Source organism: Cydia amplana, chromosome 14 (genome assembly GCF_948474715.1).
Source record: "Cydia amplana chromosome 14, ilCydAmpl1.1, whole genome shotgun sequence".
In the NCBI taxonomy this organism is placed as follows: Eukaryota; Metazoa; Arthropoda; class Insecta; order Lepidoptera; family Tortricidae; genus Cydia; species Cydia amplana.
The window spans coordinates 2,922,168-2,948,587 of NC_086082.1; the positions used below are offsets into that span (position 1 = coordinate 2,922,168).

General features: G+C 38.3%; 1 protein-coding gene across 1 annotated transcript in view; it reads left to right on the forward strand.

The window, feature by feature from the left end:
• Positions 1 to 26,420, forward strand: part of LOC134654313 (serine/arginine repetitive matrix protein 1) — a 50,132-nt gene that overhangs the window by 14,066 nt on the left and 9,646 nt on the right. Inside the window, exons 2-11 of the mRNA XM_063509778.1 lie at positions 4,359 to 4,542; positions 5,678 to 5,803; positions 6,406 to 6,542; positions 11,624 to 11,728; positions 17,189 to 17,503; positions 20,749 to 20,853; positions 22,227 to 22,332; positions 23,056 to 23,274; positions 24,921 to 25,098; positions 25,142 to 25,650. Coding sequence (XP_063365848.1) covers positions 4,359 to 4,542; positions 5,678 to 5,803; positions 6,406 to 6,542; positions 11,624 to 11,728; positions 17,189 to 17,503; positions 20,749 to 20,853; positions 22,227 to 22,332; positions 23,056 to 23,274; positions 24,921 to 25,098; positions 25,142 to 25,650 — 1,984 coding nt within the window. The remainder of the gene's footprint in view (positions 1 to 4,358; positions 4,543 to 5,677; positions 5,804 to 6,405; positions 6,543 to 11,623; positions 11,729 to 17,188; positions 17,504 to 20,748; positions 20,854 to 22,226; positions 22,333 to 23,055; positions 23,275 to 24,920; positions 25,099 to 25,141; positions 25,651 to 26,420) is intronic.

Below are 26,420 nucleotides of genomic sequence, written 5' to 3' on the forward strand. Positions count from 1 at the left end.
TATAGATACATTCAGAGTATTGAGGTAAAACTTTAAAATCCACGATTTCGCCAAATCTTCAGTCGCAAATATCACGCGGCACGCCATATCTTTTGTTACTTTCTAACTTCCTGGCTTTACGGCCCCACTTAAGTAAGATATCACACCTTAATATTTCAAAACTTTTTTAAACACTAGGAAGCGTGAAATGTTTATTTGTCCGTTTATCTATGCGACTATAAGTTGTTATCTTATCAAACCAGCGGCGTGGCGCCGTTTTCCGTTGATTGACATCTAACATTTTCTAGTTTTATACAAACACGCTACTATGTTTTTCTAGTCGTTAATCGTTCCGATAAAGTTTTTACGTCACCCCGTACGTATTAAGTACGTCATCAGATCAGTGGATCAGCCTGTATACAATTCCAATTATTTTATTGTATGTAATGTATGTATGTATATGTATGTATAAACTCTTTATTATTAAATTATACAACGGGACTTAATCGCGTATCTAAGTTTTAAGATTTACCTCCGACGTTTCGAGGACGGCGTTGTCCCCGTGGTCTCGGAGAAGAGTACTTCTCCGAGTCTCCAGTCTTCTCCGAGACCACGGGGACAACGCCGTCCTCGAAACGTCGGAGGTAAATCTTAAAACTTAGATACGCGATTAAGTCCCGTTGTATAATTTAATAATGTGTAAAAATCGTGAAAGTTTAAATCAGTGTTAAACTCTTTATTGTACAAAACACAGAACACAAATTTATGGCACAGGATAGGCAGTACAAAGGCGAACTTATCCCTTTAAGGGATTTCTTCCAGTTAACCTTTGACTAGTATTGTTTTGTATTTTTGTATGCAACAACTCCATCGCTCGCTGGTTTTCCCAGCTTGCTTGCGGCGAGCTGCTGGAGAGTAGCTCCCCACGTACCAGGGTTCGAAAGGATAATTATCGTGATTCTTATGCCTGATATCGATTTGACATCAACCTAAAATATAAAAAACCCCAAACATTATTTTTAACTGTATCAAAGAATCCAAGAAAATAAATATACTGCATCTGGCCTTCACGATTTTTCCGATCTGATCAGAGAAAGTCTGCCGAGGTCTACCCCCTCCCTCTCCCGCTTTTACTTCTCCCTTATACAGAAAAAAATATTAAAAGGAAATTCAACGTAATATGTAATTAGACTAATTAGATTAGTTTTCCTCGTAATTTCAGAAATACATTTTTTTTACCGCAAGGGAATTCCTTTTTTAGTTAATTAGATTAAATTAATTATACCGGGAAAGTTTTAGGCCAATTAGGAATTACCTAAACAACATTTTCCTTTAGGTACCGATACAAGTGATACAACCTATGTACAAATTAATATGAAACAACACTGACGCACTGTTTTAACACTTACTATAATTATAGCTGTGCTTATGAAAAATAGCGTATGACGCAAGCGTGTAAGGTTCATAATTAAATAGCGGAATGAGTATTTAAGCTCTTCCGATGAATAAGTACTGATTAAAGTTTACAAATAGAATATGTATGTAATTGCAGTTACAAAATCGAGTTTTAAGTCCAAGTCAATAAGGTTCATATTACAACGGCAAGCTATGTATGTAAGCTCTTCTGTTACATACCATTGCCTACACTGTTAATTGACAGTTCGTAAATCTTATTACAAAAGGCATAAGGTCCACGATTGTTGCTGTTTGTATATACAGTCAGTGAGTTGTTTACTATTATTGTTGGACGTTATCGACGCAGAATTCCCATGAGTAATCGCATCCGTGTTTGTGCATAAATATGTATACCAGAAAATGGCATTAGGCGTTTCGACGGTTGTCATTAAGGTTGTAAGGCTATAAAAAACAATTAGAAATCCGTCCTTATTGACAGCCGAAGCGGTACCGTTTGTGGGTGAACGTGTAAGGCGGTTATCACACTGCTCCGCACTTCGGAGCGACGTCCGGTATCGCGAATCGTCGTACGAATCGTACGATACGTCGGACGGAGATACGGTGCGAGTCGCAGGGTATACCACACCGAGCTCCGTAGTACCGTACGGATTTTTGTACATAGACGCGATACGTCGCGCAACTCGCGCACCGCAACTCCGGACAAGGATATGGAGCAAATCGCACCACCGTACCATCGTCGCCGCACGCGAATTCGTCACTTCGCAACGAATCATCAGGGTTCGAAATTATCCAGATAATTATAGTCTTTGACAATTATCCGATAAATATCGGATAATTATCCCAGGTATGGGTATTTTCTTTGAATTCTTTGATAATAAAACATAATTATTGGGCGTTTTTTTGTTTTTTAGGTTTAAAATTTTAGGGTATTATCAAATCGCTACCCACAATCGCTAATCGCTATCAGACATAAAAATTACGATAATTATCGAGACAACTATCATTGATACTAATTATCCTTTCGAACCCTGCAACGAATTGCGGCGGCACGGCAGTGTGATAACCGCCTAAATGTTGCGGTTTTTGGATTTCTCATTGTATGTACTAAATACTATAGCACTCATAACTGACCAATGGTAGGCCTTATGCCTATGGATTAAGGTTTACGAATTGTGAGAATTGTCTGGCAACCTTGGCATTGGAAGTTACAAGACGCCTTTTAGACTAAGTTATTAACTGGAGGTATATTAATTAGGAAAATCATTATTAGGTAAATGTTTTATTTTTAAACGACTTTTTAAGAAGGAGCCGTCAAGATTTTACGGTCCAACGTAGGAAATAAGCAAGATAATAGTATATTTAATAATGAATTAAATATACATATGCGATTAGAGTTCAATTGCGAGAATCATTAGTAAAGCTGCAAACAAATTATCGGACGCGGCTGACGGACGCGGCTGACGCGCGCGTTATAAAAGTGTGCACAGTCAGGAACATCCAGCGCGCCAGATTTCTGTCGGATGTCCGAAGGCTCAAGGTTACGTCCACGGCTTACCTCCGATAGTTTGCAAAGTTCAGTGTATATTCATTATCTAGATACCTATAAGTCGCGGCTGTGAGCCGCCTCCGTCAGCCGCGTCCGATAATTTGTTTCCAGCTTAATAGTAAGATTTATTATAATTGAATACACGATTACTGTAATTAATTGTGTTTATCTTAATTAATTATTAATTGCAATGAAACTGACCTAAACATAAAATTATATGCATTCATAAAATGTATATGCGCTGTTTTCAAATAGAACGGTACTTACAAAAGAAATAGGTATCATTAATGTCCAACAGAAGTTTTGGTTTCGGCAGGTTTCGGTATAAAATTCATGTTTCGGTCGGTCGGTACTAAGACTCCACTGTCCGTCTGTATCTCATGAACCGTGATAACTAGACAGTTGAAATTTTCACAGATGATGCATTTCTGTTACCGTTATAACAACAAATTCAACAAATTCGTTGGGACGACCCAACATTGTACATAGTAATTTATAATTTATTGTAATGTATTTTTATCTTTTTGCTGTCTTTGTCTTTTGTATGTTATATATTAATTTTGTTTTGTATTCATGTTACCTGTCATGATTGTTTCACCGGATGGTCTCATCGGAAGATCAGCGCTGGAAGTCGCCAGCAACATGCTGAGATGAGACCATTTCGTGGCACTTTATCCTTTTATTCTCTTGTGTTATATCTGTTACATCTGTTTCTATTTTGTGTTTGTGCTCACGAATAAAATTATTTATATTCTATTCTATTCTAAATACTAAAAAGTACGGAACCCTCGGTGAGCGAGTCCGACTCTATAAGCTATTTGCAACGTCTTGTTTTATGAATAATGCAATAGGTATATCGTTCACTGCCTGTGTGACCCTATTATCGTTACTTGATGAGTTTATAAACGTAACAAACAATAAACACGACTTGTTTACTGAAGTTAGAAGAAAACAAGTGCATCGTAAACATTGCATCATTTTGTTTGCGTGTTGCCCAATTTGTTTTGTGGAAATGCATTTCAAGGCAAACGGCTTTATACCGTACCGGCAATATAAATACAAATAATTGATTCAACTAAAGAACTATTAATTGGATGATTAATATTTTGAATAAATTATTTGGAGATTTAACACTGGCTTCTGTCTGCGAGTTCGTCTGCGACGAATCATGATTAAATTTTCGTTAATAGCCAAAGTACATAGTAATTTGTTTGCAGGGGGGTCAACTATCTCTGCAGTTGACGTACACGCAATTTTTATTAAACATTTTAGACTATTACGACTAATTATTAGCGATGTATCAATCACGTGTGCCTAAGAAGTTAAGAACGCATTATACACGTCTTGTAACTTTAACAACTTTGGACATTTCTCTCACAACTTAAACCAATTTAAATATGACCATTCTCTTTTCCAGAACACGTTTGGCAAGTAAACGTACAGAAGAAAGGTCTGGGAGCGTCCAAGAACATCCAGGGGCTGTACAACCTGTGCTTGACGGACAAGACGCTGACACTTGTCAAGATCAAGAGTCACAACAACGTCATCAGTGACCTTGGCATCCCGGAGAAGATCGAGTACTCCTTGAAGAACATTAGAAGGTACTTACATGGGGTCTTTACTGTGCTTGACGGACAAGACGCTGACACTTGTCAAGATCAAGACCCACAACAATATTATCAGTGATTTAGGCATCCTGGAGATCGAGTACTCCTTGAAGAACATTAGAAAGTACGTACATGGGGGCTTTATTGTGCTTGACGGACAAGACGCTGACACTTGTCAAGATCGAGAGTCACAACAACGTCATCAGTGACCTTGGCATCCCGGAGAAGACCGAGTACTCCTTGAAAAACATTAGAAGGTACGTACATACCAAGGGCTGTAATATACCTCACTGTGGTACTTGCTAGAAGGCCCAGGCCAAGATGACAGTCTTAAAACCCCGATCGAAAAGAAAAATGTATAGGGATGCCAAAAAGCAACGAATAGTCACGTGATCATTTCCATACATAGTTTCAGCTTTCAAACCTAGCACGGAAAAAGCGGCCACCTAGAGTCCAGAAGGGTATTGTATCTAAGTGTAGCCACAGAATAAATTATAGTAGCCAGACTTACAATCGCTGTTACTTAGATACATCCTTGTATCCTATGCTTTAAGACATGGGGGTTACGATGTGTACAGAGGATTAGAGCCCGTTTGTTATATGTATCTTGCTCATTTACGTGAATACTTCCCTTTTGGACACTTCAGTTATCTTCCGTTCGATTCCAAAGACCACCTTCTGAAATCGGAACCAACCCGGGACAAAGTGATGTACTATGCGAATGTGGCGACCTACAAACAACGCAACATATGTCCAACTACGTGCACTACAGAATACCCCAATAAGAGCTACTTACCCCCCGGGGGTTAGGGGTGGCAAGATCATAGATGTAAGTAAAATGAGGTAGATATGGTACCAGGCGCACGATCGTGAGCCACTAAATATAGGTTACGGAACCTATATTTGGTTAGTCGTATGTTTTACGTAGTTAGACCTATATTTAGTTGTCAAAATCGTTGTATCAAATTTTAGTTTTGTCAACTATGAACGTCACACGTCTACATTAAATAAAAGGTCATTGGGCAAGATATTGGCAAAATGTCCCTTCACACGATAAGAAGTTGTCTTTAAATGTCAGTGCGATAGATCTGTGATACTCAGATATTCATCCTCAACCATACCATTTCAGATGCGGCGATTCAGAGTGTTTCTTCTATATGGAGGTGGGCCGGCAGACGGCGACGGGCGACGGCGAGCTGTGGATGCATACGGACGACTCCAACATCGCTCAGAGCATGCACTCCACCATCTACCAGTGAGTGTAGCCAATTTTTTCCCAAGTTACTCGGTGCTGCGTTCTAACAATTTACATTTTAAACTGATATTTGGGAGCCTCCAATTCTCACCAGCAATATTAAGGAAATCCTACTTGCTGCGACTGCCGGTGCTTGTTCTCCTTTTAAAATATTTTCGTTAATATCAATGATCAATTGTATTGACCAAAGCCGCCAAGGCGTCATTGCTCTACTTCACAACCTACAATTTAAACATATTTAAAGCACTTAGCAGCTGTTTAAAGAAAATAATTACGACTACGTACTTAAGTATAATGCAGTTTAGATACTAAAGTCATCAAAAATATGCCACAGGAGTTGACTGCGATTTTCCTAAAGCGTTTGATTGCATGAGATGACCTATACAAACTAAACTAAAGCACCACGTTTGGCATTTAGGCCTAAATATTATTAGGTTTTACAAACACGAGTGATCCCAATAAATGTTTTTTACTGGAATCTTATAAAATCAACAACATAAAAGCATAACCGTAGCTCGGAATACCACAGGGTTCATCCTGGGCCCTGTTATCTTTCTAATAATCATTCAACTCTTTATTGAACCCAATTCTTACTATTCCAGTGCCATGCGCAACTGTGCGAAAGAGACAGAGAACGAAAGGGATCACATCACGATGCCGAAATCAGACGACGAGCACCCTCGTCCTCGACGGCAAACGGTCTCCGAAGGCCAGAGGCCTAGAGCAGGCCTCACCAATGGTAAGTTTGAAAACTCGACCTTATATCAAAGTGTGAAGAACTATTGTCGGTTGAGAATTATCTCAAGAATTAAAACTGGTCGCGACTTTTATTATGATCTTCTCACTCTGCTCTTAACTTAGTTGTGTTTACGATAAGCTATTAATGACATAAATTGTTTTATAAAAGTCGCAATCAGTTACAAATTAAGCAATGCACATTGAGTTGAAGTTAGACTTTAAATATGAAGGCAGCATCAATAATAGCGGTTAGAACGTGTCAAAATTATTTGTAATACTTTTACAAATAATGATACAGCTACAATTCGCTTTGAAAAGTATCTGCTACATTCTAAGTCACTTACATATTTAGACATATCTCTTTCTGTAAATATATTAGAGAGTAAATTAAGTATCTACACTGTAGGAATCATATTCTTAATGCTACTATTGATGCTGATTGTACACATAAGCGTTAGTTGGTTCCACATAATGTATTTTTTTGTAAATTGAGAGACTCGTAATGACCTCAAACCTACCCTATTGGAATTGGTTCTACCAATCATCATCCCATCGATCGTCGGCACCCGAACGCCTACTAGGTTGCTAAGTTGCTAAGCTGGCCACGTGTTCAAAATGATCTTGACGCGACTTTATTGTTAAGAGAATAAGAGTGTGTCAAGGTAATTTTGAACACCTCGCCCGCTTAGCAACTTCTGCTGCTGTACAAGAAAATTTTGGGCTATAGTCCCTAGTGGTCCATATGGACTACGACGCATATGTGGATCCAACTTAATAGTTTGCATAAAGAAAAACGTTATTTTTTCTTACGTTCTTACTCAAAACCGCTTTATTGGTTCTCAATAAAGACTACTAAAAGTAATCCTTATTGACAACTGACTAGAGTACACTTTTGTCTAAAATAGATTAAGATAAAGCTATGACCACGCTTTCTCACTTTAATAAAATGTTTTTTTTTTCTTTTCGCAAACTACTTTTGGGGTTGTAGCGGCGGATAGAGTAGCATGCACAAAATGGTTTTTGGGTAAAATATTTCATTAGAAAAAATAGGGAGATTAGAACTCAGGTTATATAAAGATATTTTTTAAATATGAAGTTTTATAGTAGTTTTTTTTTAGTGTTAACCTGTAGTATAGTCAGCTTCGCTTAAGTACCCTTTGAATAAAAATGTGACTAACCATTCATTTAGAATAGTAAAGTTATAGTGTAAGCAAGCATTGTTTTGTGTACAGATGCCTCGGAAATTCAAAATCCTATCCCAACTTGAAAAATATCCTTACATCTTGTCCAATAATTTATATTAACTTTACGAAAAACGAAAATATCTATGCGTCATTTAAGCAATAAAATATCATTAAAATTGTGATCTTCAATTCTTCACCCGTTTGTCAATATAGAGATTATTGACATTGACTACTTTTAGTTATTGTGTCCCACATTAACTAGCAAGCTAGCACCCCTAGCTCATTGAGCCTTTGCACTATTTCGCGCGTGACATAGACTATCCGTCTTTTAAGATAATCTATCTCGCGCGACATTGTACCGCGGCGAACATGTGCTAGAGCTAGAGGTTCAGTTTTTGGGAGGTATTCTGCTGGTTTCTTTCACTCATGATCATATTAGTCAAATGAGTCGCCAGTAGTAATGTTTATAAAAGCCCAAAATTTAAGAAAACGAATCAAGAACTTCGTTAAAACTTTGTACATTCAAGGTCTAAAATATCGATACGGATAAAGGGTTAAAAATATCTTTTCAATGTCGTACCTCACTTAGGCAACTCAGCAAGCTTCGTTGCCTAAACACGGTACTCGACTGAAAATCTCTCCATTATATCACGATTGTATAAAATACTAATACATTGTCCTATTGCCTACTTGTCTCGCCAAATAAGTCGTGTAGTGTACACATATTTTGGTCGTTTTGTCTGTGTCAATATTGTTAACTATGAATGTACTTGTGTAATCTATTAATATGAGGTTCTTTTTCCGTTGTCTATCTATTAATAAACTGAAGTCCACAACTGTGAGATTTCATAAGTACCTTACGCTAGCCCAAGACCATCAAAATTGAACCTTCCGACCAAGATGTAAGGTATAAATTAGAGCTCCCGATACACGTGTTACACGCTGACACGGGTACCCGTGTTCTTAAGCCCGGCGGTACTAAGAACCCGAACTACACGAACCCGCCCGGATCCAGAGACGTTTACACGGGTACCCGTGTACCCGTGTACACGGGTACACGGGTACACGAAAGAACGGATCTTATTTACCCGCGGGTTCAACCGTTCATTTTCGTGTAGCAGAGATTCGTGCTATGAAGAGATACGGTGGAATATAAGAGAGATTAGGAAAGTTCGATTACTTTGCAGTTTAACGTGTTATTGATTGGTAATATCAATAATAAAGTAGACTTTGTTTCAATAATTCATATGTTTTGTTTTACTCTAATTAAATTAAAATTAACAATAACTTAGGTACCGTTGAGTTCATTTATATAATTTTCTTCATTGATGTAGTTTTTTGATAATGAAAGTAAACCTATTCTTTATTATATTGTCATCTATAGTCATGCTCATTATACATCAGCTGTTATAATTTGAGGATGGTAGGTACATATATGACACCCTGTTAGGGCACTCCATATTTGTTAAGTCTAGGTAGGTACATGCATTTTATACGTATAGCAATGAAATCTATATTTATAATTTAATATCTAACGACCTAAATGATTATCTAACTAAGACAAATGCATAACTGAAACTACCACGAACGGGGTACTAACAAAATGAGATTAAGTATTTTCAATTGCCATATCGTGTGAAAAACAAAATACATGACATAGATAATAAACAAAGTGCAGAAGTTTCATTCAATAGAACGTGTTGTTTTTACAACGTGCGTTGGTGCTTTTGGTCTTATCTCTTTGTGATAAGCTAGATACATCTGCAAAAAAATACAACAACTAATCTTTCAGGTAGGATTATTCTATTGTTTGGTTGCCGCGCGGCTCTTAAAAGCATTTTACTAGTGACAGAGGCAGTAAACAATGAATAATATCTATGCCTAAGATTTAAAAAGTATCTCATAGAACTTTAGTTAGACTCCAGTTCGCCTATTGGTCAGTTGGATACTAAAGTCTATCTACGTTAATCGTACCGTTTTGTTGTTTTATGTTTGTGTTAATTTTTGTTAAAAAAAAATGAGAAGAAGTTGGGTGTGGAACTTTGCCAGATCCGGTGACAAAGCCTATTGCTCTTTGTGCAATGACCGGGCAAATAACGAGTTTTCGTGCCATGGTGGTTCAACAGGAGCCATAGGAAGATATTTGTTATCAATACATCAAAAATCACCCACCATGACGACCCCTGAGTAAGTACATTTCTTCCTACTTCGTATAGTGAAACCAAAAACTGCGTTAAAATGAATGCGATTTATTTACATTTATAACAGTTATAATTTATTAGAATGTTTAGTATATTTAAATAATCATTTCTGTAGTATATTTGTAATTAAGGTATTGAAACAATAAGGGTCAGAATGGGAATGAGGATGGGATTTAAAACTACCGTTCTTATCAAGTTTTTATCAATCAATCAATAAATCAACTAATGAAATCTTCACATTTTACTTGTAGATACTTTAAGTTTAAAGTAATCAATTCAGAAAATATTATGCACCATAAACAGTCACTACATATTACAAATAATTTTGTGATTAATGGGTCTTTTCTATATGGAAACAAGCACCATTTGTGACAATTTGTAGAAAAACATTTTTTTATATCTTTGAAAATTACTGTTTAATTTAAAATGAGTTTTTGGCAAAAATGTCATTTTTGTTACACGCTTTTATCGCTGACTGTACTTTTCTTACGACAGACAACTAATACTCATCGAGACAATTCTAAAAACCCCTAACACAATTAGGTTGCGTTGTTTCATCACAGAGTTCCTATGGCCACCTCCTGTCTCCATCATCAGATCAGCTCGATGGTACCATAATATTGCATTGTCACCTGACTTACATATGTATGCAAAATTTCAGCTCCATCGGAAGCCGGGAAGTGGATCAAATTTAACTTGCAAGATTCCATTACAATTTAGTTACATACAGGTCGAGTTCCTATGGCCACCTCCTGTCTCCATCATCAGATCAGCTCGATGGTACCATAATATTGCATTGTCACCCGACTTACATGTGTATGCAAAATTTCAGCTCAATCGGAAACCGGGAAGTGGTTCAAATTTAACTTTCAAGATTCCATTACAATTTAGTTACATACAGGTCGACCTAATAAAAGCGTGTTAAAAATGAGAACCGTTGTAAAGCATTTTACAGCCTGTGTCGAATAATAATAGCATTTATGTTTCTTTTTACAATACAATTTGATATTTTAACTAGTACACAAAAATAAATATTTTCATTTCTGTTCACTCTACCAATAACGGTGTCGTTTTTAGCAATTATTTGAAAGCGATATTAAGCGATTAAAATAAGCGGGTCCTGGAGTATTCAAATAAAGAATAAATAAGTTTTTGGCAAAACTTTCATTTTTGGTACAAGATTTTATCGCTGACTGTACTTTTCTTTCCACGAGTATATTCTAAAAACCCCAAACACAATTCGGTTGTTATATCACAGAGTTCATATGGCCTCCTCCTGTCTCCATCATCAGTTCAGCTCCATTAATATTGCATTGTCACCCGACTTACACACGTATGGAAATTTTCAGCTTCATCGGAAGTGGGTCAAATATAACTTGCAAGTCCGAATTTGAAAATCCGATAAAACTGGTAAACAATCGGGGCTCCTGACCCTGAATCTGTGTTTTATTTAATAAATAACTTTAATCTCCGCTACACGTCAAGAACGGGTTAGACCCGCGTGTATTTAAGATCCGTTTCGCCCTGTACACGGGTACACGAGTACACGGATCTTAATTACACGTGTACCCGTGTACACGTGTAGAACGGGTCAGAAAACCGTGTACGTGTAGTACGGAAACGGGTACCGAACACGTGTACACGAAACCCGGACACGACCGCGAGCCCTAGTATAAATTGGCACAAATCTATTGCAGAAAAGGGCCTCTGCGTTGGCTCATGCATTAGACAATGCGTGTGTTCAACCAACACTTACTCCATAGATGACTCGGCGGCCGCCATTGCGCCTCTCACGACCAACGGTAATTTGCACCTTAGCGCAAAGGGATAGGACGCTTTTTTGTATGGCCACGGATATGTGTTGCGGTGGTGATGTGCGGATGGTAAATTTGATGGACCAATCACAGATAAGCACTGACATTGTAAAGTATTGTGGTGTCACATGTCAAAAGGTGTCTTATGTTAGTAACCAAAAGGTACGTTTTGATATGGCAAGCCATTTATAATCTTTCGGTTTTAATCTTTTTATTTTAATAATAAAGAAATATTTCTAATTACTAAGAAACTCCATAGTCGTTTATACGATACAATTATAACGAAATATAGTCTGGCAAACGCAACTTGTAGTCAGTAAGAACCAGGAAAATTATACTCATCCTTTTCTTTTGGGTGCTAGGTCTAACGTAAGACAAGGATAGTATGTCATAATGTAACGCATCACCAGAAAAAGGCGGGAAATTGCCCTTTCGTCTACCAAATACCATCGGCATTTTCATCATGGTAACATATAACGGTGGCTGTACCTGCTTATAGAGTCACAGTGATATTCGAACCGATTCCATCTCGCTTACACCAAGCAAAAGGAAGCGAGATGGATTATCGAGTCGATTCACTGTGACAGCTATATATGTGCAAGCGCCTTGTCTGAACTAACAACGCGTGAACGCTAGAGGTCGCTACTGGCTAAGTTTTTCATTCGATATCAAAAGTGTAGAACGTATTAAAAGTGAAAGAATTTATATCAGTGAGAGTATAAAACAAATTAGGTTGTTTTATTCTATATCCGAAGTAAGTTATCGTTTGAGCCGATTGACTAAGCCCCTTGTAACGTCGAGCATAAACAACGTGTTTGCGCTTGTGTTATATATTCCGCTTCTCACTGTGATACAGATGTAGTGCATAATTATTTCAGTCAGTCTCGGCAGGCGTGGCTCACTCCGCGAATTCGTCGCTTTGCTACAGGTAGCTAAAAGTACATCCGTTCCGGCCCCAATTTTGGGGAAAGCCATAAGCCGCGCGTGGCGCTGTCGCCACCTAGCGGCCATATCTGTGCTGATCGTAACAGACGCGTTTTGTTAGAGAGTGAGTCTTCTGTACTTAGTACTATTATTTATTCTGTGGTCTCGGTCTCGGTACGAATAGTACAGAGGTTGACTGAAGTAGCATGACAAATACGAACATTTTCGAGAAAATACGATGGAATTTTTTTTTGCACTATATCTGTAATGAGGTAGCTAAACAGTTATATCGCATAGGTATATCAAGTTGTTTTTTTATCGAACCTATTTATAGTAGTTTATGTGACTGCTACATAATGAGGCATTAAAATACGAGTTTGGGATCACACGAGTATTTTAATGCCTAATTATGTACAGTTACATACTCTACTTTATCTAAACACAGCATACTTAAAACTAATTAAAAGATAAACTGTACGCCAAATGGCGGTGAATGAAAACTTTTTTCACGCATGTCACACATCCATAGTTTTTTTAAATTCCTAGACAAAAGAATGAAGTCCCTATACTCATGTCACTCGAGATCAAATATCGTGCGGTTTATATTAAAAATCATACTAAACTGACGTTTCGTATCGATAACTGTTTTAATATCTATGGATACTAGAATAGAGTACTCACTTGAGTTTTGAATGCTGTTCCAAATTTAAACTCATAACGATACTAAAAATTTGTAACGTTATAACTACTTATAACATTACAGTACAAATTTTCCTACTACCACAGATAAGAAAGTTCTCATAGTAAAATTGGTTGTAATAAAGCTTGTCATTTCCTACGGTTTCTGAACGCATTATAGAGCACTAATGACATGTGTGTAGATAAAAATTATTAATTATACTAGAACTTTGCGCTATTCATTATACGAATATCTTGGTAAAAATACTATTATAAGAGATTAATTTGTTTGCAAACTAAGAAAAAGTCGAGTGAGAGTCGGTGATTTTATTTACGTTTTTCACCACCGACATAGAATATTCATAGCGCGATGTAGAACTTCATATGGGCAGCTTTTTTGCCGTGACCACTCCATCTAGTACCTAGTACCTAAAAAGTAAATCAATAAATTTATATACCTAGTAAAATAAGTAAATCGTTTGAATCATAATTAGTCACTAGCGACCTTTGGTGAGTGCTAAAACTACCGCCTTGTAAACTTATCTCTGCCAATCCTGTGGTTAAACTATGTATATGTATCCTGCCACTAAATAATTGCCGTTAATCAAACTTTCTAGGGATATAGACAATATACAGTCAGGTTTTAACTATGTTTAATGTAAAAAATAGCATATTATAATTTATAAAATAAGTATGGAATTCACGTCTTACGGCGAATTTAAAACAGAAGAAATATCATTATTTTTACGGGCATTGCCTTGGTGACACTATTTGGTTTTTCTCTAATTTCGTTACTATGAAAGAACCTGGCTCTATATAGTCACATCCCTAAATTGATTTCGATTCGATAACATTCTAAATTTTCGAATGCAGCTTTGCACGGCGCTATTAGTGCAAGCGAGACGAATATCTACGGAACGTTATGTTATCTCGTTTCTTCAGATGATTGTTAGCTAATATTTGTCAAACAAATAGGTAATTACACCCGATAAGTGAACTCACTTTGAATTCACAGCTTAATAAATAGCTGAGTAGGGTGACTGCTATAGTAATTGGCCACTCTTAACAATAAGGCTTAAATTGGCTTGTTTCTTTCTGATTTGTTAGGAGTGGCCAATAACTACGGCAGTCACCCTAAAAGGGGCCATTCTTGTTTTTAGGGTCAGTCAACTATTTTTTGTTGTTATTCTGTCCCATCAGCGAGGAGACAATAAGTAGCATAGATTGTTAGAAGAACTGCTGTACCATGTTCTACTAACATGCTCAGTAGTCCCATTATGGAAAGGTCTTATAACTACCATAAAATGCAAGTTTGGTTCATTAAATACGAAAAACCTGGAATTTTAAGCGTGACTCAGGAGACCGTAACCATAGCAACGTGTGACAAGAAAAAGTTGATTAACCCTTTATCATTATTCATTAATGTAGGTCCCTTGAAGTTTGACAGATATTCGTAAAAACTCTAACCTTGTCAATTAATAAGCTTAACATCTGTTGTTTGATTCAAGACTTGACGAAGTAAATCTTAAGGCTTATAATGCTATAACCGTTTGAATGTATATCAAACTTATGCTTCGCCGCGCTTGGCCGAAAACAGCGAATTGTATTTATAATTATTTTTCTGAAATGATTTGGATGACAGATGTCAGTCACATAGATTACCATAGGTTTTTTTAAACGGGTGCAACAGAAATAAATGGGTAGGTACTAGTTCAGAGAATTCAAACGTTAAGTAGGTACAGTGGGCCAAGAAAGTGGTCTACCAGTTTTGACAAAAGTTTCTGCGAGCCCTAACGATCGCTAAGGTTCACTTTTCTAACGGAGTTTAAAGTAAATCGACCTTGTTGTCTCATGACGTTCAAACGAACCTCAACCGTAGGGTGGTAGACCACATTTTTGGCCGGCTGTACTGAGGTGTACATTTGTCATTCTAATCATTTCTGAAAAAACGCAATATATGCAAAAAAGTTGCTTTTAATGTACCTATTTCCAATTTCCAAGTCACAAAGTCTTGTGCACAAAATAACGTAGGTACAGTTGTAGTGCACGATTGTTTTCCATCGTATTTTCACATATGTACGAACGGTCTTTCTATTTCAGTCAGTCTCGGTACAAAAAGTATTGAGGTTGACTGAAGTAGCATGACAAATACGAAAGTTTCCGAAAAAGTACGATGGAAAACAATTATGCACTACATCTGTATGTTTCGTTGGAAGTTATTTTGGATATAAATTAAATGTACATTTATTGCTTTTGAGCCTAAAGTGTTTGTAATGTTATCTTTGCATAAACGACTTTTAGAAGTGAATATCACAACTATTTTATTCTAAATAACATGTTAATTTTCTCTAGATTAAGTAAAATAATTGTAATTATTTGTATTACAAATAACGATGAATGTGATAGCATGATAGGATGTTATTCTATTAGGTGTTAAGGCATTTTGAGCATTATGACTAATTAATTAAGAGTGATCGCGCATGATCATCGGTGTTCGATATTTGATATCGATTTTCGACATGACAATACATTATTATAATTTCATAATCAAGCCGAGAAAATATGGTATAGAAAATATTACAGAATTTTAAATGCTAAAATCAAAATTGCTAATGAATTTGTGAAATTTTTCATCTTGGGGCCGATACAGACGAAAATAATTATGCACTATATCTGTAAATAATGTTGTCTGTACCATATATTTGCCGGCATATTGTAATAGTGTTACGAGCGATGGTATTTATTTCATTAGGTGGTGGTTCACTTTTTAATGAATTGTGATTAATTTGCAATATGAGTAAGCAATATTGTCACTAACTGGTATTGGTAACATGGATTATTATCATCATGGAATATCATAATAAATATTTTTTTTTGCAATTATGGCACCGAAATAGTGAAATACAAAAACATCAACGCAGTGCCCCCGCCAAGTCGAAAAATAAATTATTTTAGATGTGAATCTTTATTTTAAATATAAAAATCATATTGCATACAGGTTTAAAACCTGAATATGCTGTTTCTTTAAAATGTACAAATTAATTTCTAGTATTTGAATGTCCAAAAAAAGTGTCTTCATAAGGTTTAGGTATTTAAAATTTTGTACAATTATTTCTAATTTTGCGTTTATTCAAGTTACTCTGATTAAAAATCTATGCCGGTGATTCTTGTTCTAATTTACAGTCCACTTCTATAGCTGTAGCAAAGAGAATTGATTGTAATAGAGAGGTAAAGTCTAAAGGAAAAAACGTGCTACTTAGTATGACATCCAAAACAGATGGCTCTGTACTGCGGTCACTGAATTGTCAAACGTCAACTTTTGACAATCAGAATCACCGCATAATATATGGAGCTGTGCAGCCCCATCCCGTTTAGATGTGAAAGTCAAAGCACGAAATTGTCTTAGGTTTTACACATCTTAATCAATGTAGGTATAGTATGTCAAGCTGGATATGTCAGTAGCAATGTAAAGCAAACTAAAGTATGGTATCCCTAGGAAACAAAAAGCAGCAATGTACTTCAAACAACGATGAAATGTAAACAAACAGTTCCACAGATAAGATATAAACGACACGCGATTTTCGAACAATTCAAACGTAGTGTTGCTAACCCGCGATTTTTGAAATTCACCGCCTTTATTTACTGACAAGATTTGCTTGACCAAGTATATTTTTGGCTGTAGGTACATAAACCAATTTTTTTTTTATAATAATATACCAAAAGTAACCAATTTTTTTTTTTTTTTTTTTTTATTAACCAATAAATACCATCGCTCCATCCATGTTAACACACCATCGCACCGGGTGCTTGGTGCTAGTTTGTGTAGCTTCCTTGTATTGTCCGCAGCCGAAAACCATCCACCGAATAACTCACTAATAACAGATAAAACAGAACATCCTCGCCTCATAAAACACCACCGAACCGTCTCACTCCCCACCGGATGCCCGCTCTTTCAAGAACCCCTCAAGATAGTCCACGAGCGAACGAGGTCCGCACCTTTAACTGGGGACGAAGTAGATAGAGTGACTATAGAGAGAGCTCAGAGGCACTCTTCGTGCAAAGCCGTCAATGGAACTGAAACAACGTCGAAGAAAACGCAGTGGAGCCGGCGCGCTAGTACGGGGGCGCGGCTGTCTAAACTATCGCCCGCTCATACAAAGAGTATGTATGCTTGTTCGCATGCTTTATAGTCGTAACACACTGTCGCACCGTTCAAGGTGCGCCGCACCAATAAGTGAGAGCGAGTAAAAGATTTCTTCTCGCTCTCACTTATTGGTGCGACGCACCAAAGTCGCGGTGCGGTGCGATAGTGTGTTACCACTTTTATATCGGGCGTAGTAAGGGTATTAGCTTGTATTAGTGCAACACGTTTATTTAATTTGGTACCTGAAGTGTTGTTAATCTAATGTGAAAATGCATTTGGAAATGTGAAAGAATGGAAACAGATTTTCGTAAATAATTCTTTTTAATTTACGATTAAGTGTTTGGATTAGTCATAGTTTAGTTAATTGGGTTTAATTAATGTTTTTTCTAATGGTTATAAATTATTATGCTTGCTGGAATGAAATAAGTTTATTATATATCCCGCCTTAGATTTAGGAAAACTCTTGCCTCTGTTATAAAGTAAACTTTGATAAAATAAACAACTCGAAATACGCTCAAGTTGATTTTAACTGAAAATTTGTCATGAGCCGGTTAAGAAATATAAAATAAAGCTGTATTCAATTTTAGAATATTAAAGTTTGTTTCAATGGGTTTGGCCGGTCGAAGTATTTAGCAGATGGCGTCATCATAGCTTGCCCTGTCAATCTCTAGAGTTGTGTCAAATTTTTGTTTTTTTTAATGCCCTGGATGCCAGCCCTTTAAGCCAAATCTCATATAAAAAGGGGGCAAGCTATGATGGCGCCATCTGTGCAAACCTTTGACAGTTGCCAACCCCATTTAACTATATTTAGGACTAGGTATAGAGTCCAGGGTTAAAAATTAAAACATTTATTATGATCATTATTGATATTACTTTCATGTTAATTACTAAACAGTACTATATGAACATTATTTAAAAAAATCATCAAGCATAGGTGAATACGTAGGGCCATAGATAATAACCAAATAAACTATGACTATCCATCGCAACTCTGTTTAAACCGTCTGTAATGGAGATACTGGGATCAAAACTAGAAGCGATACTTCTAAAATGCAAGCATACCTAGTTTATTTTATTTCTACCGTAGAAATTCATTCATTTTTTCTCCTATTGGGATTGAAAGAGGTCTAGATTCTGAGTGAATTAATTTAAAAATTGCAAAAAAACTTCACATTCAAAATTGTGGTATTTGGTATTTTTTTTTAAGAAATGCTCTTCTACGTCAACTACGCTAGCGCATATAATATATAATGTATCATTTTAGTAGCTTATAATTAATTTAACCTCGTGAGTTTAAGGGCTCATTTAGATGATGCGAGAACTTGCATGCGAGTTTCATTACATTGCGGGTTTTGATCGGTTGGTTAAATTTGACGTAACCAACAGTCCGCAATGTATCCGTATGTGTCCGTAATGTATGTCTCGCATGCGAGTTCGCGCGCCGTCTAAATGAGCCCTAAATGTACATATTCGTTGCAATCTAATTTGAACCTTTCATGAAACAAATAAAGTAGCATTTCTTTTGGATCACTGCGTTTTTAAACAAACGAAATTCGTTCCAATTTACTTATAGAACAAGGTTCAAATAAAAAAATTTAAAACTCTATGGTGGGTCTTACGAGGTTGAATATAAGTTGCGGTTAGTACGGTTGCACGACGATTCATTTACTAACCTAAGTTATTTTTAAAATTGGTTTTCCACCGGAATGATGCACGCTTACGCTATATCTTTTCATGCGATATATCCTCCTAAGGCCCAAGGACCTATAGTACCTATTCAGTTCGATGTAATTTAAACCATGTTAAAATGGAACAGAGTCGCTTTTGCTTTGTTTCGTTCAATTTTCATACAACGCAAAATCAACTCTTATTTCCTACAATTTAGGTCCATTTCACTGGCAAATTTTGGATGTTACGTTTGTATGGGCCTTAGGAGTATAAAAATTGTATAAAGTCAAAGGAATTCCCAACTAACATTTTGTTTTTCTATAGTCTGTCAAGCAGGATATGTCAGTAGTAATCTAAAGCAAACTAAAGTATGTAAACAAAACAGTTCCACAGATAAGATAGAAATGACGCGCGATTTTCGAACAATTCAAACGTAGTGTTGCTAACCCGCGATTTTTCAAATTTGCCGCCTTTTTCTACTGACAAGATTTGCTTGACCTAGTACATATATTTATAGTGCTTTCGTTTGCAGTGTTACCTTTGTACAAAATTAGCTGTGTAAATAAGCTTACAAGTTTATTATTTCATGTATTTGTAATATTTGTATGACTTGGTTTTTCAGACTTAGATAAAGTACCAAAGATGTTCTTTTTTGTAGTCGCGTATGTTTTAAGAGAAATAAAAATGTATTGGTGATATTTATCTGAGGATTGAAAACTCTTCGGCATGTATGTCGCTTTTTATTTGTGCCTTGGCATGGTCTTGGTCCATGATCGGAGAAACTGACATGATCAGGCGGTCTAGCATGAGTTGAGTTCCCGCGCGTGACGCCATGGCGCGATTTCATGTATGGACTGAAGCTGGGCGGGTATGGCTGTTGCGCGAAAACACAACTCATGCTAGACTACCAGGTTTATATCCGACATAAATGATATAATAAAGCGTTTGTAACAATAGCTATTGTTAATAGGAGCTATTCATAAATTACGTCATCTATTTTTGACGATTTTTTGACCCCCTCCCCCTAAAATCATCCAAAAATCATGTTTCGAATGACCCCGTTTCCTCCTACGTCATGCTACAATCATCCAATGTCCAGACCCCCCCAATTTGAAATGACGTAATTTATGAATAGCCCCATAGGCCAAACGTGAATCATCATCATCACGGTATCATAGTACTATGTGTATATCGACATCGTTATAAACTTAATACTTCTTTTAATTTAATAATTCTCTGTTAAGAATTAAATGATCCCTCTTTATTTATTAACCAAAACCAAAATATCGATAATAACGCCAAATTATACACATTACGCATCTCACGCTTTTCTTCTTAAAAAGCTTGTTTAAAAAATAAAAACTACTTAAGCTACATATGCGAAAAGGCCTCTTCTTTTTGGACATTCTTGTGACTAAGGGCTGATTTAGACGGCGCGCGAACTCGTATGCGATTTTAGTTACATTGCGGACTGTTGGTTACGTCCAATTCAACCGACCGATCACAACCCGCAATGTAATGAAACTCGCATGCGAGTTCTCGCATCGTCTAAATGGGCCCTAATCTAAGATTATAATTGTATATTTGTTTACAGACGCTGTCGGTCCGTTTAGGAATCGTTGCGATAGTATGCCTTCGAAGGCATTTAAGTCTTTGGAGGTGGAGAGGCCCCCTACACGGCATTCGGATCTTATTGAAGGTAACATGGGTTGGTATTGGTAAATAAAGGTTAAAAGAGTGTGGAATATACTGTGTAGGTCTCAGCGTGCCGCTCTTAGCCATTTTGATGACGTCATTACGCGGGAAATGTTCACTTGCGCCACTGTCTCCCGGCAGTTTAGGGGTCCCGGTTACTTTATCTGAACTATGTTCCCACAAGAGACCGTGATAGGTATATAGAAAATAATAGTATATATTACTATAGACTATACAGTATTTTTATAGTATAGAGCACGGGAAATTATTTCTAATAAATACGTTTAATTTGAAGGCCGAGATTTGTGGATACAGCATGTGGAACTCATTGAAGGGTGGTATAGGCAAAGAAAGGTTGCATCGGTCCGCCAACGCGCGCTCCCGATGATTATCGGTATGAATTGAAAAATGTCGCGCAATTTTCGACTTAACCTCCTCCTTTTTAGGGTTCCGTAGCCAAATGGCAAAAAACGGAACCCTTATGGATTCGTCATGTCTGTCTGTCTGTCTGTCCGTCCGTCCGTATGTCACAGCCACTTTTTTCGAAACTATAAGAACTATACTGTTGAAACTCGGTAAGTAGATGTATTCTGTGAACCGCATTAAGATTTTCACACAAAAAAAAACAATAAATTTTGGGGGTTCCCCATACTTAGAACTGAAACTCAAACATTTTTCTTTCGTCAACCCAATACATGTGGGGGATAGGTCTTCAAAAATGATTTATTGAGGTTTTTAATATCATTTTTAGGGTTCCGTAGCCAAATGGCAAAAAACGGAACCCTTATAGATTCGTCATGTCTGTCTGTCTGTCTGTCCGTCTGTCCGTCCGTCACAGCCACTTTTCTCCGAAACTATAAGAACTATACTGTTGAAACTTGGTAAGTAGATGTATTCTGTAAACCGCATTAAGATTTTCACACGAAAATAGAAAAAAAACAATAAATTTTTGGGGTTCCCCATACTTCGAACTGAAACTCAAAAAATTTTTTTTCATCAAACCCATACGTGTGGGGTATTTATGGATAGGTCTTCAAAAATGATATTGAGGTTTCTAATATCATTTTTTTCTAAACTGAATAGTTTGCGCGAGAGACACTTCCAAAGTGGTAAAATGTGTGTCCCCCCCCCCTGTAACTTCTAAAATAACAGAATGATAAAACTAAAAAAAAAATATGATGTACATTACCGTGTAAACTTCCACCGAAAATTGGTTTGAACGAGATCTAGTAAGTAGTTTTTTTTTAATACGTCATAAATCCCCTAAATACGGAACCCTTCATGGGCGAGTCCGACTCGCACTTGGCCACTTTTTTGAAGTCTGTTAAAAATACGGTCAATCGTTTTAACATATTTAATAAGTGTATTTGTCATCAGGCCTGAGTGCTTCCCATGACGAAGCTGATGCAGTGGAGTGGCACCGCACGCCGCGGATACCCGAGGAGCCTGACTACTGCGAAATGGGACCCCGGGATAGGTTTAGGTAAGTCATTACAATAGGCTACTACCAGCAGTAGTCTAAATTTGTCAGCCTAAACACGACCGGGTTTCATAATATGACGTGTATTTGTGTATACTTATGTTGTTTAGCATGAATAAATGAAATGAAATGAAATTACCCTGAGACGGACGCCATATCCTCCTAAGGCACAGCCATACAAATGAAAAATCTAAGATTTGAAATTTGAACCTATAGTGTAGGAAATAGAGTTGATTTTGGGTTGTTGGAAAATTTAACGAATCAAAGCAAAAGCGACTCTGTTCCAATTGAATAGGATTTCAATTTCATCGAACTGAAGAGGTACTGTAGGTAGGGCCTTGTGCCTTAGGAGGATATCACGTCAATGGGACTCGAGGAGTTTAAGTTAAATGTCCAAGGAAGTTGCTCATCAATTTAAAACTAATATTTCAAGCGAAAGTTGGAAATAGAGTTCCGATTATAATATTAGCTGAAAATAGTTGAGGATTAGACTTTCCGTCCGTCGCGACACTCGCGGCATCTTTTGTCAAGTAGCAGTACTGATAAATCCGCTACTTGACGCTAGATGTTGACATTGTCGACTACGAAAATAGGCAGCGTTTTGGTTACGCGCTGGTCAAAGGGATTTGCAGTTTAGTTTTAATATAGTCTATGCGCTTACCTAATTTAACCGTCCACTTCCAATTGGATTAAGGAAAACGTATAGCAAAGTTTTATCCTCCACAGTAAATTGGGTCGCGAACCAGCGAGTCACTCCCGGACCTCCTCAATAGCGGCCTCCGAGACGTCCCCAGAAAACGTCAACGATGGCTACCTGCCCATGGCACCAGAGTACCCTGCTGCGACTGATGGCTACCTTCCCATGGCGCCATTAGATCATGGCTTGGTATCAGCTTCCAGTGGGTCTGTGTGCAGCGGCACGCCTTCGACAGATCCTCGGTTTAGGTAAATATAGTGTAACTAACTCAGATAACGTCAACCATGGCTACCTGCCCATGGCACCAGAGTACCCAGCTGCGACTGATGGCTACCTTCCCATGGCGCCATTAGATCATGGCTTGGTATCAGCTTCCAGTGGGTCTGTGTGCAGCGGCACGCCTTCGACAGATCCTCGGTTTAGGTAAATATAGTGTAACTAACTCAGATAACGTCAACCACGGCTACCTACTCATGGCACCAGAGTACCCAGCTGCGACTGATGGCTACCTTCCCATGGCGCCATTAGATCATGGCTTGGTATCAGCTTCCAGTGGGTCTGTGTGCAGCGGCACGCCTTCGACAGATCCTCGGTTTAGGTAAATATAGTGTAACTAACTCAGATAACGTCAACCACGGCTACCTACTCATGGCACCAGAGTACCCAGCTGCGACTGATGGCTACCTTCCCATGGCGCCATTAGATCATGGCTTGGTATCAGCTTCTAGTGGGTCTGTGTGCAGCGGCACGCCTTCGACAGATCCTCGGTTTAGGTAAATATAGTGTAACGTCCACAGATAACGCCAACCATGGCTACCTGCCCATGGCACCAGAGTACCCTGCTGCGACTGATGGCTACCTTCCCATGGCGCCATTAGACCATGGCTTGGTATCAGCTTCTAGTGGGTCTGTGTGCAGCGGCACGCCTTCGACAGATCCTCGGTTTAGGTAAATATAGTGTAACGTCTTCAGAAAAAGTCAACCATGGTACTGAATAAATAATAGTACTAGGTACAGAAGATTCACTATCTAACAAAACGCGTCTATTACGACTAATATGACCGCTAGGTGGCGCAAGCGCGAGCAGGCGTCCGTTCCGTAGCGGTGCGCGGCAACTACTATCTAGACACCAAAATTGGTGTGGGCCGCATGTACTTGTAGGTACTTGTAGCGACGCGACGAAATCGCGGAGTGAGCCACGCCTGACCATGGCTACCTGCCCTTGGCATCAGAATATCCAGCGGCGACTGATGATCTTCCCATTGATCCACTAGACCATGGACTAGTATCAGCTTCTAGTGGATCTGTCTGCGATAGAACACCTACAAACCCTCGCTTGAGGCACATATTTGTCGTTAATACCCCCAAAAAACGTCAACAACGACCCCATGCCTGCATATGCCCACGGGGATTGACTTTTTTACAGAAGCGTCCGAATTTATGCCGCTAAATATTAATCGTATAGCAAATTAAGAAATGTTTTGATAGTTACTATGCCACTATAGGGTATTTGACTGTATTTAAAATAAATTATTTTACGCCATGCATGAAATAAAGCACCAGATTAATATAGAAACGTTAACGGCTATTTTTAGACACAATTTCTATTTTAAAACCGTGACGTCACATGCTAGTGTTTCATATAAATTTCATAGTAGCAAAATCGTTTTGACAGTTCAACAAAAGAAACCGATTTTACTAGTATTCATATATTCTATTGACTATAAGATTGGACGTAGTTTTGCTAACGGGAACTAGCCCCACAATTTTTTTTAAATCGAACCTGAAGTTAAAATTTAAATGGAGTTTCAAGGTGTCTGGTTACAGAACTACTTCCTATTTATTTTCGTATCAAGTTAGAAAACATATTTGATCCGAAACCTATTGTCCACAGCGAATACCAGCTGGATCCAGCCATGTCGCACATAATAGACGCGGACGAGCGGCCGCCCCGCGCCTACAGCGTGGGCTCGCGGCCCGTGCCGGCGCGGCCCGACGTCACCCGCCTCCGGGCCTACAGGTATGTGGGACCCAGCCATGTCGCACATAATAGACGCGGACGAGCGGCCGAGGTATGTGGATCCAGCCATGTCGCACATAATAGACGCGGACGAGCGGCCGAGGTATGTGGATCCAGCCATGTCGCACATAATAGACGCGGACGAGCGGCCGCCCCGCGCCTACAGCGTGGGCTCGCGGCCCGTGCCGGCGCGGCCCGACGTCACCCGCCTCCGGGCCTACAGGTATGTGGACCCAGCCATGTCGCACATAATAGACGCGGACGAGCGGCCGAGGTATGTGGATCCAGCCATGTCGCACATAATAGACGCGGACGACCGGCCGCCCCGCGCCTACAGCGTGGGCTCGCGGCCCGTGCCGGCGCGGCCCGACGTCACCCGCCTCCGGGCCTACAGGTATGTGGACCCAGCCATGTCGCACATAATAGACGCGGACGAGCGGCCGAGGTATGTGGATCCAGCCATATCGCACATAATAGACGCGGACGAGCGGCCGAGGTATGTGGATCCAGCTATGTCGCACATAATAGACGCGGACGAGCGGCCGAGGTATGTGGATCCAGCCATGTCGCACATAATAGACGTCACCCGCCTCCGGGCCTACAGGTATAGCTGGTCAACCAAATCTTGTCAGTAAAAAAAGGCGCGAAATTCAAATTTGCTATCCCTTCGCGCCTACATTTTTCAAATTTGCCGCCTTTTTCTACTGTCAAGATTTGGTTGACCAAGTATATGTGGATTACCTACAGTTACACTATACATATTCATTCATTCATTAACGCGTAAGGTGCAATTTGGCAATAAAAAACATCTTAGTATATTATGACATTTATTTCAGTTTATAATTTATATAGGGTAATTCGCCTGTAACTGGCCACTGTTAGTAATTGGCCACCAAATGAATTCTATTCAACTGTAAACAGAATTCATTTTAGTATAAGGTTTCAATAACTGGCCAGCCTTCAATAACTAGCCGCCTTATACTAAAATGAATTCTGTTTATAGGTGAATAGAGCTTATTTTTAGTTTAGGGCAGCTTCTTCTTCTTCTTTTGGCGGCCAGTTACTAGAAGTGGCATGTTACTGGCGAATTACCCTAGTAGTGTTTCTACTTGAAATAAAAAACAAATTAAAATATTTTCTGAAAATAATCAGAGAGAGAGAAACTCCCCTATTGTGAGTGTAGTTAATTAGTACCGTCCTTGCCGGTTTCGACCATGGCGACTGATTATTGAGAGCGACGTTCGTGAGCTCTCAGGTGACTGACATAACCGATTTTAGCAGCAAATGTTTTAATGTTTTAATGTTTATTTAGGCACAAACGGTACAATAATACTTACAGATATTAATATTATTCAATACATGAACCAATGAAGT